Below are 16,164 nucleotides of genomic sequence, written 5' to 3'. Positions count from 1 at the left end.
CCTCTGGCTGTACAGGGGGACCCTTCAAATGAGCTGCTGCCAGGGTAGGGAATGGTACCGAATAGCTGCAGCTGGCTTCAGGCTGGGGATAGAGGAGAACTGTTTGTGAAATACCAGGTGGAGTTGCAGGGCCCTCCCTAGCGTCTTGAGGCTGGGTTCACTAATGCCCAGGCAGTGCCCTGTGCAAGGGTCATTTATTGGTATTCCGTGCTGTGTTTTCCCCCCTGAGTTTTGTCTGTTCCCTCTTTTATCTCTCTCCCACCTTGATATTGCTGACTCCTGCACAGTTACCGAGTTCCACCTATCTGGTGTGTCGAGATGCCAGTGTCCACTCAGTAAACACCCCCCAGCCCATTCGCTAATTGCGTTGCTGTTGGAGCCATTGCATGCATTGCCTGTAAAAACCGTTGGGGAATCCAGCCTCTCCTTGAACTCTTACTTTTAGGGCCTTTGCATCAGAATTGCCCTGCAAACTTAACAATAAAAAACCTGGGGGAAAGCAACACCCTGGGCTATCTCAAAGGAGTATGCTGTACAGCCCAGAGTCACGATCCATGAGATCACCTGGTGAGCAAAAGCACTCAGTCCAGGCGGGAGTAGGAACCATGCAGGTGAACTTGTTCACCAGGGCCCTGGGAGCCTGCTGGAGAAGTTCAGCATGTGCTGTGTGTTCCCCAATGGAAGTAGGTGAAAGGCCATCTGTGGAGACAGAATTTTTTCTGGCCTGTTACATAAGGACATTAATAACAGTGTCAGCAGGGGGCTGATGGGAGCTGTGCAGAGATAAGCCACTTGTTTCCCTTCCAGCTGGAGAGAACAAAATGTAAAACATTTTCTCTTGCCTCTCCTCTCCTCTCCCCCACCCCCAACATCCAACCCTCCCCGGCATTGCACAGCAAAAGATCCACCCTTGTTATGGGCCTGTCAGAAAAGGGAGCCAGAACTCGAGTGTCCTGTTAAGGGGCTGGGCTGACTTCCAAAAGGTCTTGTTGTTATGCTAGTCTGCTCTCAGCCTTGCAGTCCTTTTAATGGGCTGCTCAATGGAGCTATGCGTGGGCATTTCCCTCTTCCTACCAGCATCTCCTTAGTCTTGCTTGGGTTCTGCTCTAGCCAACTATTTGTGGTCCAGGCATTCCTTTTTGTTAGTCAGCTGCCCAGACAGAAGGGTCTGTGACACCGAGGCTGACCCTGCAGCTCTCTGCAAGTCAATGGGAGCCTTATCTGAGAGATTATAGGTTCCTACCTTGTTGTTTTGCAGGAGTCTCTTCTGTCTTATTGCTCTGTCAGCCTAGCCAGTAACATATCCCTTTAGCATCTGGATACTCCTTGCTGGGCCATCACAAAGGCACATTACGGGAGTCGTCTTGTTCAGTCTACGGTTGTGCCAAAGCAAAAGGATGCTTTGAATTGACCCAGTTAGCTAATCTGAATGTGCCAAAGCTGTCTCTCCACCAAGGATAATTAGCAGTAACTGTCGCCATTAAAAGAGCATGTTTATTGTGCGCAAAACCAGAGAACCCTCCTATTCCACTCCTATGCCAAAGCTAAACCTAGCCAGCCGATGGGTTCCTTTAAAAGGGTTTTAAATGGGCACGTATGTGACTTTTACAGCTGAGCAGACAAATTGGCAGCAAAAAGTCTATGCTTTAATTTTTTTTATCGCCCAATAATCCACCAGCAGGCTTCTGTATTTACTAACTCATTTGTTCTAAAATGATTAGATGTGTGGTTTATAGGAATGCTCAAAGTACAGACTTCCTTGCAAACTAGTCATGGTGAATGTAGCTTAGCTTAATGCCACCTGCACTGTGATTGGTCACCTGAGTCATTTCTGCTCCTTGATTGGATGGTTCCCAAGCCCCCAAAGAGCACTGATTATGGTTTCTGGTGCAAATACTTTTGAATCCGTATTCACAAGGGGTGACCTTTTTCCTGTCTCCACAAACATTCCTGTGTGACTAAAAATTCACTCAGGTGAATAGGCACAGAAAAAGCCAGTTAGAAAGAATCAAGAAATTCCTAGATGGGAAGTAATGGCTGTCAGTCCAGTCACTGTTAGTGAAAACTCTGTTTGTAGTACTCTCCTGGCTTGTGAGTATGCACAATAGGGATGCAGAGCATTGATAGAAACTGGCTTATGGAGGGAGTGGTGGGGGTGGAAAAACCGTATCAATCATTTATGTTTCCTTCCCTCTAGAGGTACGTTGATGGAGGGATTTCAGACAACTTGCCGCAATACGAGCTGAAGAACACTATCACGGTGTCTCCGTTCTCAGGCGAGAGTGACATCTGCCCCCGGGACAGCTCCACAAACATTCATGAGCTGAGAGTCACCAACACCAGCATCCAGTTCAACCTTCGCAACCTCTACCGCCTCTCAAAAGCCTTGTTCCCTCCAGAGCCTCAGGTGAGCGCCCTGTTGGGGCAGCAGAATGCTGATTGTGCACCGCAGCTTGGTGGGTAAAGCTCTGGCTCCTATGTTTGCATTGACATTTAAGCCCCCGGAGTCCATCCCATCACCATTTAAACAAGCTACACTGGTGTTTTTCCTCCTGGGAAATCCTGAATCCTGGCGCTGGTGGAAACCCTGAAAATATCCTCCTGTGGGTGGCTTTTGATTTAATTGGCACCATGCAAGAAATGGGTACCACTTCTGAACAAGGATGGACATGCACCCAGGACCAATCCGCCCCTGCATTTTCAAAGCCAGTCTGGAACCTTTAGGCGTAGGATTAAGCATCATCTTGCCATTGGTGACTCAGAGTGACTGTCCTTCAACCAGCTGATAGGCACTGTCATTTTGAGTGTGCTTGTTTGGTACAAGTGCCATGACTAGCTTGGACAGCGTGAGCTGTCTCTCTCTCTCTCTGATTCACATGTGCTGCCCACCCCCCTCCTGCTCTCTGGAGGGCTTCATAAGGGCAGATATCCAGTGGACAGTCCTGGCTTCTGTTGGTAAAGGATTCCACAACTTACCTACCAATCAGAGCAGCTTACCAGGGAGGCCAAGAAATACTTTAGTGCTATGCATCGATGTGACATGACCACTGTGAACTTGGATCAGAGAGAGTTGGCTCTTGAGGTGCAAATGGCCATGCAGGTGGTGCCTCCTTTCCCATGGTGTCCCCTTGCCCCCAAGACTGTTTTTGACCCTTCTCTCCCCCCTTTGCTGCTCAAGTGCCAGGGTGGGGAGCAGATGAAGAGGTTGGCAGGAATGAGTTTGTGAGAGGGGGAAGGATAAGCAATGAACCTCCTGATCAGGTGGGGCAGGATGGGGAGAGAATTCTTGCATTTCCTCTAGAAATCCCAGCCCAGGATTGAAATCTGCACCACACTCCACCCGACCAAACAACCTTGCACTCAAACTCCCCAGAGACCCACTCTGTGTCTCCATGCAGGTGCTCCGGGACATGTGCAAGCAGGGCTACCGGGATGCGCTGCACTTCCTGAAGAAGAATGGTAAGGCACCAGGCTACCTCCTTGCTTTGACTGCATTTGCTTATGTTAAAGGGATACTGTCTGACTCGGTTAACCCCTTCTGTGCCAGGCCATGGGGTTTAACTGTAAGTTGTTGGTGCTGGGGAGGGATATGCAGGAAAACTCGGGGCCAAATTGGTTCCTAGTGTAACTGCAATGAAGTCGGGGTTACACCAGGTGTGAATTTGACCTCTGACGCTTCAAAGCCTGTAAGCAATTAAATAAACAAAAGTGTGTCTCAGCACTTTAGGGAACAGAGCTCTAGTAGCCTCTGCCTTGATGCAGAGAGACGCTCCTGCTCCAAGTTTACTGGCATCCTGTGTTAACACTGCTTTCATGACATGCTGCATGTGCCTATGGTGCCACCTTGCGGCCAGCCTATAGCAGATCAAGCTTACTCATTCATTTTGTCCTGTATGCCCCCCTGCCCCCCGCCCCGGCCCCAATGGACTTTAAGGAAACAAAGGCAGTGTCTCTGTTACATTACTGGATGCTGCTGCTTTGGGTAGGGTGACCAGACAGAAAGTGTGAAAAATCGGGACGGGGTGGTGGGTAATAGGTGCTTATATAAGAAAAAGCCCCAAAAATTGGGACTGTCCCTATAAAATCAGGACATCTGGTCACCCTAGCTCTGGTGGGAAGCTGTGCTTTCTACCAGCACAGTGCATCAGTATGGGAGGCCTGCACCAGTGAAGTGTGGTTACACTGGCGCAAATGACCTTTGTATAGGCAGGGTCTGCCAATGGTGAAGTTACAATTAAGTAGAGTCTTGCAGGGTGAGCTGGATCTATGCCATACGGTAAATCGGAGAGGTTTGGATTAAGCATGGGTCTGATACACCTGTATGGGTTTGAATTCTGCCTATGACTCGAATATAGAGCAATAAAAAAGTTATGAGAGCAATAACCTACGGTATTTCTAGAGTGTACTGGGAGGCGTTAGCTTATCTGGCTGAGAAAGGCACTCCAGCTTCACATCGTTCCCTAGGTGAGCAGGTATCTAATATACCTTGCTATGCATCATAACACGGGTAGCCAAAATGGCTGCCCGCGGTTGGTGATAGAAAGCTTATTTCATGGCTGTAATGTTAATCCCCCACCTCGTGGCATCAGATGAGGTGAAATCTAGCACGGTAACCAATCGGCAAGCAAAACAACTGGCTAAATTGCCACAGTCCCACCACTCACCTTCCCTCCCCAGGGCTCCTTCACCGCCCACGGCCCTCACGCCCTCTAATTGCCGTTGAGAACTCTTCAGGGGAGAGAGACCCAGAGGAGGAGGAGGAGATAGGAGCTGAAGACCAGCTGAGGGAGAACGCTGCCCTGGCTGCTGTCGAAGACCACATCTTTGAACACCTGCCACCCAGACTGAACCAAGGTATGGTCCCTAGGAGGACAGTGCAGACTTCTGGCTGCTCCAGTGGAAAACTCTCTCCTCTCTAAGCTGACCAGCATAGCTCACTGGTCTGTTGGGATGTGAGTGTTGCTTGTTGACCACCATGTTAGCTGATGTATCACATATTGAACTGGAGAACCTCCTCCGCTAAAACCTGGAACCTCTACACCTTGAGCTAAAAAGCCAGAGTCTGTAGTTGAGTCATACAGGACACACATTATGTATAGACTAGGCATCAAGGAGCGGGGCAGGAGGTCATGTGCAACAGATCCTGCCTAGTGGGTTCTGCTTGCACACCACTTTCTGGGGGACCATAGAGACTACAGCCTGGTCTACACTAAAATGTTAGGTTGACACAGCTATAGCACTCTGGGCTGTGAAAACTCCACACCCTCCAGCACCGTGGCTGCGTCAGCCTAACCCCCAATGTAGACTCAACTAGGCTGGTGGAAGAATGCTCCCATTGACCTACCTACTGTCTCTCAGGGAGGTGGTGTTGCTACCCTGCGGGAAAAAACCCTTCTGTCACTGTCAGTTGCTTCTACGCCACTTAGCTCTGCCAGAGGGTCCCCGTCATACAGATGTGGCCTAAGTGAGCTGGAGCAGGAACTCACTCACTAGGAAAGGAGGTTTCTGGATTTTGCTCCTCATGAGCCAGGTGAAGCCAAATGCTTGAACTCTTTATCTCCTCGTTTGAAACAGCACATGCTCTGAGTGAGACTTTCCCTGAGGGGGGTAATTTTTGAAGCTCATGTAGCACTGGAGAGGGGGTGGTGGACAATCATGCTGCATTTGCCATGTATCTGGTCTGACCCATGTTGTTCTCTATCCTCAGCCCTTTTGGAAGCTTGCACTGAGAGAAGGGGCCTGTTAGTTGGCATCACCAACTTGTTGCCTGTGCGCTTGGCCTCTGCCATGATGCTCCCCTACACACTGCCTGTGGAATCAGCTGTCTCCTTCACAGTCAGGTAAACCTCCCACCCGTTCGCTTGGTAGCGCTGTGTAGCATGTGATGTGGCCTTTAGGGCATGGATATAGGACAGGGCGAGGATCTATTCCAGCCCTCCTGTGTACAACAGCTGCTTAGGACAGGAACTGAAGTAGTCTTTGTCGGCCACTGTGTTGGGACTTCAGCCATAGGCCATCTGATTCACTAGGTTGAAGAGAGCTGGGTGTTTTTGGAAACTTGCTCTGAGAGTTGTAGTAAACTTCCCCACAGCAGCTAATACGGGAGTGGAAGGAAACAAGAGCAAAACTAGGGTATAGAGGGGTGGCGTTAGCATAGTCCCATCCCTCCTGATTGTTAATGTGGGGGTGGGATGAGTCCTAGAAGGTTTAACATGCCATTGTGGTCTGATTGGGGAAGGGAGGGAGAGGAGGATAATTTTGGATTTGAATTTTGACCTTATTTTGCCACCCTAGGGAGAAGGGGAGAGCAACAAGTCCCAGTGGTTTGTTAGTATTGGTGTAAAGCACTGACTCACTGCATGAAAACAGTGTTTCTGGCTGGAAGAAGGCAATAGAAGCAGAGGAAAACCACTTTCCAAACCTCTAAGAAGGCTTAAAAATGTAGGGAATTCAGGGATTGAATAGGGAATAGAATATTGAATGTGAAGTGGCCTTTCATCTCTTAGTTACCTCCTCCATGGAGTTCATGAACTAAAGTTGCATGAAATGGCAACATAAAGGAGCTGCCGACTGTCATGCCTCCAGGGGAGAAATCCATGTATATCTTGTTGCTCCAGGCAAAACTAGGGTGTGCTTCATCAATGAAGTGATGGAAGCGCTATCATTCAAGTCATTTGATATGAAGCTTTGGAAAATGGTCTTGCATTGGCCCTGCTGAGCTAGGACTAGAGGGTCTGCAAGATGTCTGAAGAAGTGGCCTCTCAGCTAATTGTTCTCTTTATGTCCCTCCTCTCCTGTTCAGGTTGCTGGAATGGCTGCCAGATGTCCCTGAGGACATTAGGTGGATGAAGGAGCAGACGAGTAATCTATGCACCTATCTCATGAGGGAAGCCAAGAAGAAACTGGGAAGCCATCTCTCAGCCAGGTTCTTCTGCTTTCCTCCCAGCCTTCCCTCTGCAGCCATCTAGGGGTGGGTATGGCCTGTGGCGGGGGGGACACCCGTTTCACCTTCAGCTGTGTCACTCTTACTGAATCGACTTGGAGCAAATCAAGAGACCTTGTCTGTTGGGTTGCTTAGTCCTGGGGTAAAGTTCTCTCCCTCCTTCCCTCCCTCCCAGGATGATACTGTATTGAAACGCTCAGGTACCATAGGTATAAAAGCTGTACTCACTTGTTCATCCGGCTCCATTTCATAGAAGACGCAGTGATGCCCGTCTGCATGGCAGTTGCCAGCTTAAGGACTCCGGAGCCTCAAGGCTTCCTCTGAAGATAATTCAGCTCAAGTGCCATTTCTGCTTAGAAGCCTATGACTGGAGTAGCATGGGACAGTACTAGGGTAGCCAGGGTATTCCAGGTCAGAATGGAGTACAGCTGGGTGGGAAACCAGTTTCTCGTCCCACGAAAACTTTGGAGATTTCAAAACAAATTCCCATTCTGCACTGGAACAAAACCGAGGTGCGTGTGACTGTGAGAGAGAGACTCCTCACAGGGAGTCCTGGTGGGGAGGACGCTCATCTTGGATGTGGGAGACCGAGGTTCAAGTCTTGACTCTGAATCGGGCAGAGCAGCAATTTTAACGTGGGTCTCCCAACGGAATGCCCGAAACACCAAGCTGTTGGTCATTCTGGGATACAGCTCTTTCTTTGTCTCTGGCTTTATTCAGAAATTCTATCCTGGACTTAGGAAACCTTCCCAACTAAAGGGAACTTTCCCATGGAAAGTTTCCGTTTTGACAAATCTGGACTTTCCAGCAGAAAACGATTTTGTCAAATAATTCCCAGCCATCTCTAGTGTTGAGATACTTGGGGAGAGCTCCAGTACTGCCTGTCCGCATGGGCCAGTACGTGGGCCGAGGTTGAGGTGAGAATATAATGCTTTATCTAAATAATATTCCTTGTGGCATGGAAAAGCCTAGAGGTCCCAAAGGAAATCAGGATTTCATTGTGCTCAATGCTGTACGTACACCTAGTAAGAGTCAGCCCCTATCCAGAAGGGTTTAAAGTCTAAATACGCAAGATAGACAAAGGGTGGGGACAGATATGGATGGGTACAGAGGTGAAGTGGTTTGCTCAAAGTCACACAAGCAGGTTGGTGGCATAACCGGGAAGAGAACTTAGGTCTCCCAACTCTCTGTCCAGTGCCCTGGCCACTGCACTGTGCTGTCTAAGCGGTGCTACCCTCATGTATTTAAGTTGTAACTGGTGTTCTTTGCCTTTCAGGCTTTACTACCATTTTGAGCTCCGAAGGACCCAGAGCCTGCCAATCCCTTTGGCCTCTACGTACAGCGAGGTGCTGCCCCAGTGGATGCGGAGCAACCTCTCCCTGATGGACGTTAAGATGAAGTGGGAGGAATACCAGCGCCAGCTCATGCTGGGATTGTTCTGCATCAACGTGGACATGCAGGCCTCCATCTTCCCACCAGAGGGGCTGCAGATGAGATTCTCGCCGGCAGACCATGTGCAAGAGAGCCTGCCACTCTTCTGAGCCCCTGCACCGCAGCCAGGAGGAGGAGGGCGCATGGGGTCAGACCTGCATCTCGGCAACCTGCCACCTTTGATTCTTGCAAGCCTGTGATGGGAGCTTCCTCATGAACAAAGCTGTGGCATCCAGTGTAGCCAATTGCTACTTGCCTGACCAGGGGAGGGGCACAGTGTTAAAGTGAACACGTTTGCTGATGATGACCACTTAGAGATGTGTATCAGCACCCAGCATGGGGGAGGTGGCAGTCCCTGGCTGTGCTGTAACGGTCCCAGTGGGCTTCTCCAGGAGACATACCTGGAGGATCTAGCCTAGATCAGGACGTCGCTCATGCTCCGGAGCTTGTTTTGTCTCCGGTTTTAGATCTACACATTTGTGGCTTTGTTTGTTTATTTGTTTTAGTTTTAAACAACCTAGCACCCTGTGGCTCTTCACTGTTTGTGCTACCAAAAGGTAAAGCAGCCCATAGTGCCGGAGCAGCTATCGTATGGGCCCAAACCGCCTCTCAGCTCTCCTTCACTGGAGCCAAATTCTGACCTCTGTCCTCACTCGGAGCCAGCTCTGACCCTGCTGCTGTTAATGTAGATTTCATTGGCATTGGGACTGCAGAGTTACAGGAGAGAACTGGATACCCACAGTTGTTGCTCTAAGCTTCCTTCATCTCTTCTTGGACTCTCTGCCTCTCTCCTTTAGGGATCTTCGTCTCCATTGAGCTGCGGAGGCCTGAGATCTGTAGTGATAAAACTGGCTGGGAAATTTATTTTTAGGGGTGGGGTGGGAGGGAGACATGAGATGTTCAGCTGAGATTTTTCAGATTTAGGTGCCTGATTCCCATTCATTTAAACTGAATGAGCCTTAGGTGGCTTTGCGAAATCTCAGCCTTCCTTCCCTGGATTGGCCCAAAGGCTGCTGTTGGGGAGGGAATGCGAAGCGCTTGTAGGAAGGCTGAAGGTGAAGAATGCACAGTGCATGTTGTGTCCAAGTGGCTTGTGGTGGAATGTCGCAGCAGGTACCCTGAAGGTGGTCGTCTGGGGGGGATGGGTTTCAGCTCCATGGGATCACAGAGCCGGAGAACCCTGAAACGAAATTCCCCGCTGGTGCAAATGGATGGAAGTCTGTTGTAGCCAGTGACGTTGCACCTGCATATGCTTGTGGTGAGTTTGGACTTTAGTGAAGGAGCTGACGTTGGATGATGCAGATTGCTGGTCCCAGAGATGCCGCTCTGTCAGCTCCCCAAGCGGGAGCTGTGTGCCCCTCATTCTGACTGAAGGTGGCGCTGCCCTGAAGGTGACAGCATCGTGTGAGCGAGAGGAACAAGGAAGTTGGGGAGGTGAAGTAAGACATGCCAAATTCGTGTGCAGGCCCCTGTATCTTTATTTTGTCACTTAAAAGATGAGTCAGTGGGGTTATACCAGAGCTGAACTCTGCCCAGTGTTTGGAAGGGTGTTGCCTTGAAATATGCAGTGTCCCAAGGTAACCCAGTAGCATTCCATTGCATATATGCTTCTAGCAAAGCTGTTTCTTTGGCACATTCTCCGTGAGAGGATGGGTGTCTAGTCCCGCCTGTTGCTTGCCTCACTGCTCAGTGGGAGGGGGAGATATGGATTCGAGTGGGGATTGTATGTACTGAAAAAGCCAAAATCCTAACACTGTGACTGTGTCTGCGTCACACAACCATCTTCAAGGTTCCTCTCCTTGCAATGCCTCTGGCTGTGTGGGGCTTCTTTCTACCTCTGCTAGCACAAACAATCTGCAATAGGCCAAAACAATTGCATGTGTCCTTTTTGGGAGGTAGGGACACGGAGTGCCTAAAGTTCAGCTATATACTGTATACATAGAATAGTGACTTGTACAAGGTTCTCAAATGCCACTTTAAAAAAAAAAAAAGGAGATGCACCCAGAAACTCTGGTGATTGGCACGTGATAAATAACTAACAGCTAGAAAGTCCAGGAGAGCACACCTGTCATGGGCCAGATGAGAAAAGGTGTGTCTCTTCCTGAAGGTGAGGTTGCATGCTGCTGTCTAGCAGCCGTGGCCTGTGTGATATGCTTGGTATGAGTGGGAGTGTCTGCCTCTATTAAAAGGAGCATTGCCGTAAATTGCCGTAATGCCTGTAATGATGTGCACCATAGAGACCTTCTGGCAGAAAGCAGCCAGGAGCTCACCAGGTAACCACAGCTTTCATTTTGTGATTTCCATCTGCAAGCAGGACTCTGAGGGTGGAGCGTCCCTGGTGGTGGTAGACCTGTCTGTTCCCACAAGACACTGGTCTGGAAACAAGTTTGTGTGATTTAGAGTGTCCCCTTGCCAACCTTCAAGTGACACTACCTGCATAGCGCAAGTGCCTTCTCAGTTTATGAAATGGGCCTAGTATTTGTCTCTGCAATAGTCCAATCTAGCCAGTTTTCCCCCATTCTGTATTTGTGCATTTGTTTTTTCTTCCCTAAGCATAACACCTTACATTTGTCTTTGTTTAATTTCATTTTGTTGTCCATAGCCCAGTTCTCCAATTTATCAAAATCGCTCTGAATTTTAGCTCTATCCTCCAAAGTGTGGGCAATCACCCCCAACCCCATTTTATGCCCTATATCATTCCATTAATCATTACTCTTTGTTTGCAGTTGTTTAACCAATTATGTATCCATTTATAGTAATTTCACTGAGACCACATTTCTCTGGTCTGCCTATCAGAATGTCACGTACTGTCAAAAGCCTTGTTGAAGTCCAGGTATATTATGTCCATCGCATTCCCCCTAAAACCAGTTACCCTGTCAAAGAAGGAGATCAAGCTGGTTTGGCACGAATTGTTCTTGGTGAATCCATGCTGGCTGCAAATCCTCCAGGTATTTGCAAATTGAATGTTTTATACATTGTTCTAGTAGCTTCCAAGGTATCAAAGTCAGGCTAACTGATCTATAGTTCCCTGTCTCCTTTTCCCCGCTTTTAAAGATGGGCACTACATTAGCCCTTCTCTAGTTTTCCGGGACCTTTCCTGTCATCCATGAGTTTGTAAATATTATTGCCACTGGCTCTGAGATTTCTTCAGCTTATTCCTTCAGTGCCCTCAAGTGAATAGCATCAGGCCCCATTGATTTGAATTCATTCAGATTGATCAGAAGATCTCTGACGTGTTCTTTACTTATCCCGATCTGCATCCCTTCCCCTTTATTGTCTATGGTAACTTGGCTAGTCGTCTGATCACATTATTTTTTGTGAGAAGACTGAAGCAAAGTAGGAGCAGTTCTGCCTAATTATCATCTGATACCAGCTCACCTTCTCCAGCGAACCCACACCATCCCTGATCTTTCTTTTATGTCTGACATATTTGAAGAGCCCCTTCTTGTTATCTCTAACATTCCTTGCCAGCTGTAACTCATTCTTTGGTTAGACAAACATTGATCAGCCCAAAATCTGAAGTGCCCAACACAAGAGGACACTTTGAAAACTTGGCTTGAGAGAAACTAACTTTAATGTGCATCACGCAGTGGTTCAAAGCCCTTGAATGTGGTGATGCTGGTCCTAGTCAGCGTGTGGCTTTAAGAAATGAGAGAGAACCGTTATTACATTGAGCCAATCACCTGGGATCCAGTGCAGGGTACTTCTCTACAGCAGATTGCTAGTGCTGTGTCTAATGTTCTGAGCCACATAGCTTCCACCACTTTCATACCAAAGTTGTGTGTCTTTGAGGATCCTTTTTGCTTTCTGTAATGTCAAGCTTATTAATACAGCACCTTAGCCCACGTGCACAAGAAAATAAATATACTTTATGTAAATACCACTTGCTGCTTGTAATGAGGCACATAATGAACTTGTGTATATAACCAATGACTAAATTACGCTGTGCTGTACAGTTATTTTGTTATGCACAACACTGCATGTCTTCTGAACTTGCTCTGTAAGCCACGATGAATGTACTGTATGCTGGGTTTGTGTGGGGGTCTGCCTCAATGCTAATATTATTGCAAGTGGCTCTTAAAGGGGAGAGGATGCACAACTCTTCTCTGATATTCAGTGGTCCTGCGATCGCTCCCTTCTGGAAGATCCTAGAAGGCCAGAGAAACTTAGCTGTCTCCAGTCATCTAGGTCATCCCTCTGCCAATGCAGGGCTGTTACCAGCCTACAATAGAGAGTCTTCCTACTTCTGCCTGGTTTTCAGTGACTTCACTGATGAGACTTCCAGCACCTCCCATGGGAGAAAGGGCTCTTGTGTTCACTGGGGTGTGTGGAAAAGATTCCTGCTGTCTGCCTTTCGCAGTCTCTCTCTAGTCAATGCTATGTTGAGCTTTGCAAGGGTCCCATGAGCTTGCCATTCAGAGTGCATAAATATTTTCTCATATGGACATGGCATTTGATTTAGGAGGAGATAAGGAAACAATGGACTAGCTTGGTCAGTCACATGCATCTGCCAGTTCAGCATTGTGCTGGACTCCACCATCTGCCTTCTTTACACCATGTTCCCAGCCATTCCCTTCCTTGTTGCACTCCCCATCACACTCCCTACCTCTCCCTTTCCACTCTCCCTGTGGAATCTGCCTTTCTGAATGCGGCTGGAGTGAGTTGTTTCTCAATATGCTTCATATCGGGAGGGAAACGAGAAATCTATCTGCCACCATCCCACCCTGGTGCAAGGCTCCACTACAGTAAATCTCTAATCCATTAGCACCCTTGCCCTGCATTGATACACTCAGGCTTTCCTACAAAGTGCAGGGAACCGCAGATGCCAAGTACAGGTCTAGAAATAAAAGTTTTCTGTTTCAGTGTTTCGCTTGCAGTGTATAGATGAGAACTCTGTATGCCAGCTCCTCCCGAGAGCTCACCTGCTGATGAGGTGTGCTAGTGCAGAGCATATAGAGAGTAAACGTAGAGTACTGCAGGAAGTCAGAGCAGCGATTAGACCAGTGACAACATAAGCAATTGATTTATTTACACAGCAGTGTTATTAAGTAGCAGTCAGTCACTTGAACGTTCAGCATTAAAATGTTGATGCCTTTTTTCCCCCTTCTGTTCTTGTTTTCTAATGTTTTGCTGAAGAAAGTGTAACTATTTATTTTGGCAAAAATATACCTCTAATAAAAACTTCCTAAAAATTCTCAGCTGGGATGGTGGCTTGCTTGCTTCTCTTTTCTACTAAAAGTTTATGAAAGATGTACATTGGAAATTTTGGGCTGCACCCAGTTCAAGTTCTAGGCAGCCTAATGGGAGCCGCCACTCTTGAGTGCATTGGAGGGAGTGTGGCCCAGTGCCTAGTGCACATGCCTGGGATTCAGGAGACCTGGTTTCTATTCTCTGCTCTTACTAACTCTTTGGCAAGTTGCTAAGAATAAGTGGGGGTGTGGGAACCTGGGGCAGCCTCCCCCCCGAATGGCTGCTGCTTCCTGTTATTTTGGAATTGGCGAAATGGTTCTTTGGAGTACAGCTCAAACTCATTTGACATAAAAAGCGTGTGTGAGATTGTGAGTTCCCTTGGTTCCTGCTGCATAGAGAGAGCCCAGATGCAGGTCCTGTTCAGCCTCCACAATCCGCTAACTGGTGCCAATCACCAGGCTCTTCAAAGGGTTAAAAAAAATTGTAACGAAAGCTAAGAGTCTCCTTTACATTTCAACTTCCCCTGCTTCCAAACAAGGGAGAAGAGGGTGGTTTCAGAGTGGACAGACAACAGCGCTGCTCCTTCCACTGAATGGTAGATGCCCGGGAGTAAAATCTTGGCTTCATTGACGTCAATGAGAGTTTTGCCATTGACTTCAATGGGGCCAAGATTTCACCCCAGGGTTTAATAAGTGGTACCAATTCTTGTGATATTTGAAGTGTCAGCTTTTTAAAGCCCCAGCTCCTGGAGTCATTTGATTATATTAGATTCTGACCTTTCTTTTAAAGGCTCTGGCACTCTGGTGGAGAAAAGTTTGAAAATGTAATCTAAGTCCGTCCAAAAGGCTCCAAATTTAAAAAATATAAAAAATACAAGGCAAAAAAGAGCCCCAAAACTTGTCAGGGTTAAAATAATGAGATTATTTTAAAAGATCTCATCATTTGTGATGGCCTGACTCCTAATTTTCAAACCCTTTGAGTTTGCCAATACTGACAACAGTAAAATAATTTTGTGCACTTCATGTGATACAGAGGGATGTGCAGGTTCAACATCCAGCAGGGGTGGAAATTGGGGCCATATTTTACATTCTGTAGTCCTGCACAACAGATCGAACAACGTTTTTGCCTTTAATGATAGTGCTGGATTCTTCGGAACAACCCAATATCCAAGTCCTGTGCATGGCATCCATGCACAGAATTTATAGTCATTCAATAAGGTCTTTGTGACACCTGAGATGCCTTTTATTCTTGGATGCAGATTGTGAGCGGAGTGGGGTGTGGGGTGGGGGGACCTGTGAGAATTGCCATTTAGCTGAACACCGATGATGCTTTGCCCAGGTACTGTTTCATCCTCAGGTTGCTGTTGCTTTTTTTCCTGATATTTTTCTTGTTGGCCATTCCCACATTCTTTGGACAGAGGAAAAAGGAGGTGAAACAGAGGGATGTGTCTGAATACTTCATGTAATTTTCAGGACAAGTGAGGTGGGAGGGATCCTTTAAAAAATTTTGCCCAATTCTTACTCTAGGTTAAGGTATCAGGAAATGCATCATCCCAAGCAATTTTGGGGCAGATTGTAGTACCCTTAGTTATCCTGGACTGTTTGATACACCACAAGTAGTAGTAGTAATAGCATTTAGCTCTTTTGAGCTATAGATCTCAAATTTCTTTACAATGAAAGTCAGTATCCATATCCCCATTTTACAGATGGGAAAAATGAGATATGGGAGGTGTACTTGCCCAGGAGGCCGATAAGAGCCCAGAGTAGAAATAATCTCTCCCTGCATCCTAGTCTAGAGCTCTATCCTCTCAGTCTAGGTCACTCTGCCTCAAATCAGTGGGGCTACTTGTGGAGGAATGTACTATTTAGCATAAGTAAAAGCATCACAATCTGACTCTTAGCAAAGAGATGTATAATTCTCACAAACTAGGATGTGTAGTGTATGACAGATGTACAAGTATAATATGACAGAGCAACCCATATTCTCTAAGGATCTAATTTGGCCATATAAAATCCACTCGGAGCTGAATCAGAATAATCATCATTCCAGAACATTTTTTCCCTATATACTAATTGAGGCTCTGATCCTCTAAGATGCTCAACTCTACCTTCTTACATCCCACAATTGTTTATACTATGCACCTATTTTCCATGCTAATAGATCAAGAGAGCTGTACAGGGGGGAAAGAGTTAAACTTCCCCTTGAAAATGCATATTTATTGGTGTGTGTTCCATTCCGCACATTGTCATCGCTTGGAAAATTTAGATGGGACATTGGGATGTTTTCTACAGGCTCATGTCACTTTTAGGAAATCTCTCCTGATTTCCCCCCAAAATACTGCTCCCTCCTCTCTCTCAAAAGGCCCTTATTAATTGGAAACCTTGTTAAACAGGAATTAGAGTTAGTTTTAGGCTTGCAACTAACACAGGACAGGACCGAGGTTGGATGGCCTCACTACAGATTGCGGATGAGTACGATCTGGCCAGGCTAATTTGTGTATATTCAAACTTTCCAAGTGTTCCATTGACCTGCTGCTCTTGCTAGTTTCACAGGTTTGCCCTGTCCTGTTCATTGGTCACCCTTCGTTTCCATAGTTTGCG

General features: G+C 47.3%; 1 protein-coding gene across 2 annotated transcripts in view; it reads left to right on the top strand.

The window, feature by feature from the left end:
- The window catches only part of PNPLA2 (patatin like phospholipase domain containing 2), a 49,889-nt gene extending 39,524 nt beyond the window's left edge, over positions 1–10,365 (top strand). Inside the window, exons 4-9 of one of the 2 annotated variants that reach the window (XM_030560670.1) lie at positions 2,198–2,407; positions 3,399–3,459; positions 4,678–4,854; positions 5,708–5,840; positions 6,803–6,925; positions 8,220–10,365. In XM_030560670.1, the coding sequence (XP_030416530.1) occupies positions 2,198–2,407; positions 3,399–3,459; positions 4,678–4,854; positions 5,708–5,840; positions 6,803–6,925; positions 8,220–8,484 (969 nt within the window). In that variant the 3' untranslated portion in view covers positions 8,485–10,365. Of the gene's footprint in view, positions 1–2,197; positions 2,408–3,398; positions 3,460–4,677; positions 4,855–5,707; positions 5,841–6,802; positions 6,971–8,219 lie in introns of both variants that reach the window. The other variant, XM_030560671.1, reaches the window with a different exon arrangement.
- The last annotated feature ends 5,799 nt before the right edge of the window (positions 10,366–16,164 follow it).

This window comes from Gopherus evgoodei, chromosome 4 (assembly GCF_007399415.2).
Source record: "Gopherus evgoodei ecotype Sinaloan lineage chromosome 4, rGopEvg1_v1.p, whole genome shotgun sequence".
NCBI classification, from domain to species: domain Eukaryota; kingdom Metazoa; phylum Chordata; order Testudines; family Testudinidae; genus Gopherus; species Gopherus evgoodei.
The sequence above is the reverse complement of the archived record's forward strand: the minus strand, read 5'-3'. Positions and strand labels throughout refer to the sequence as shown.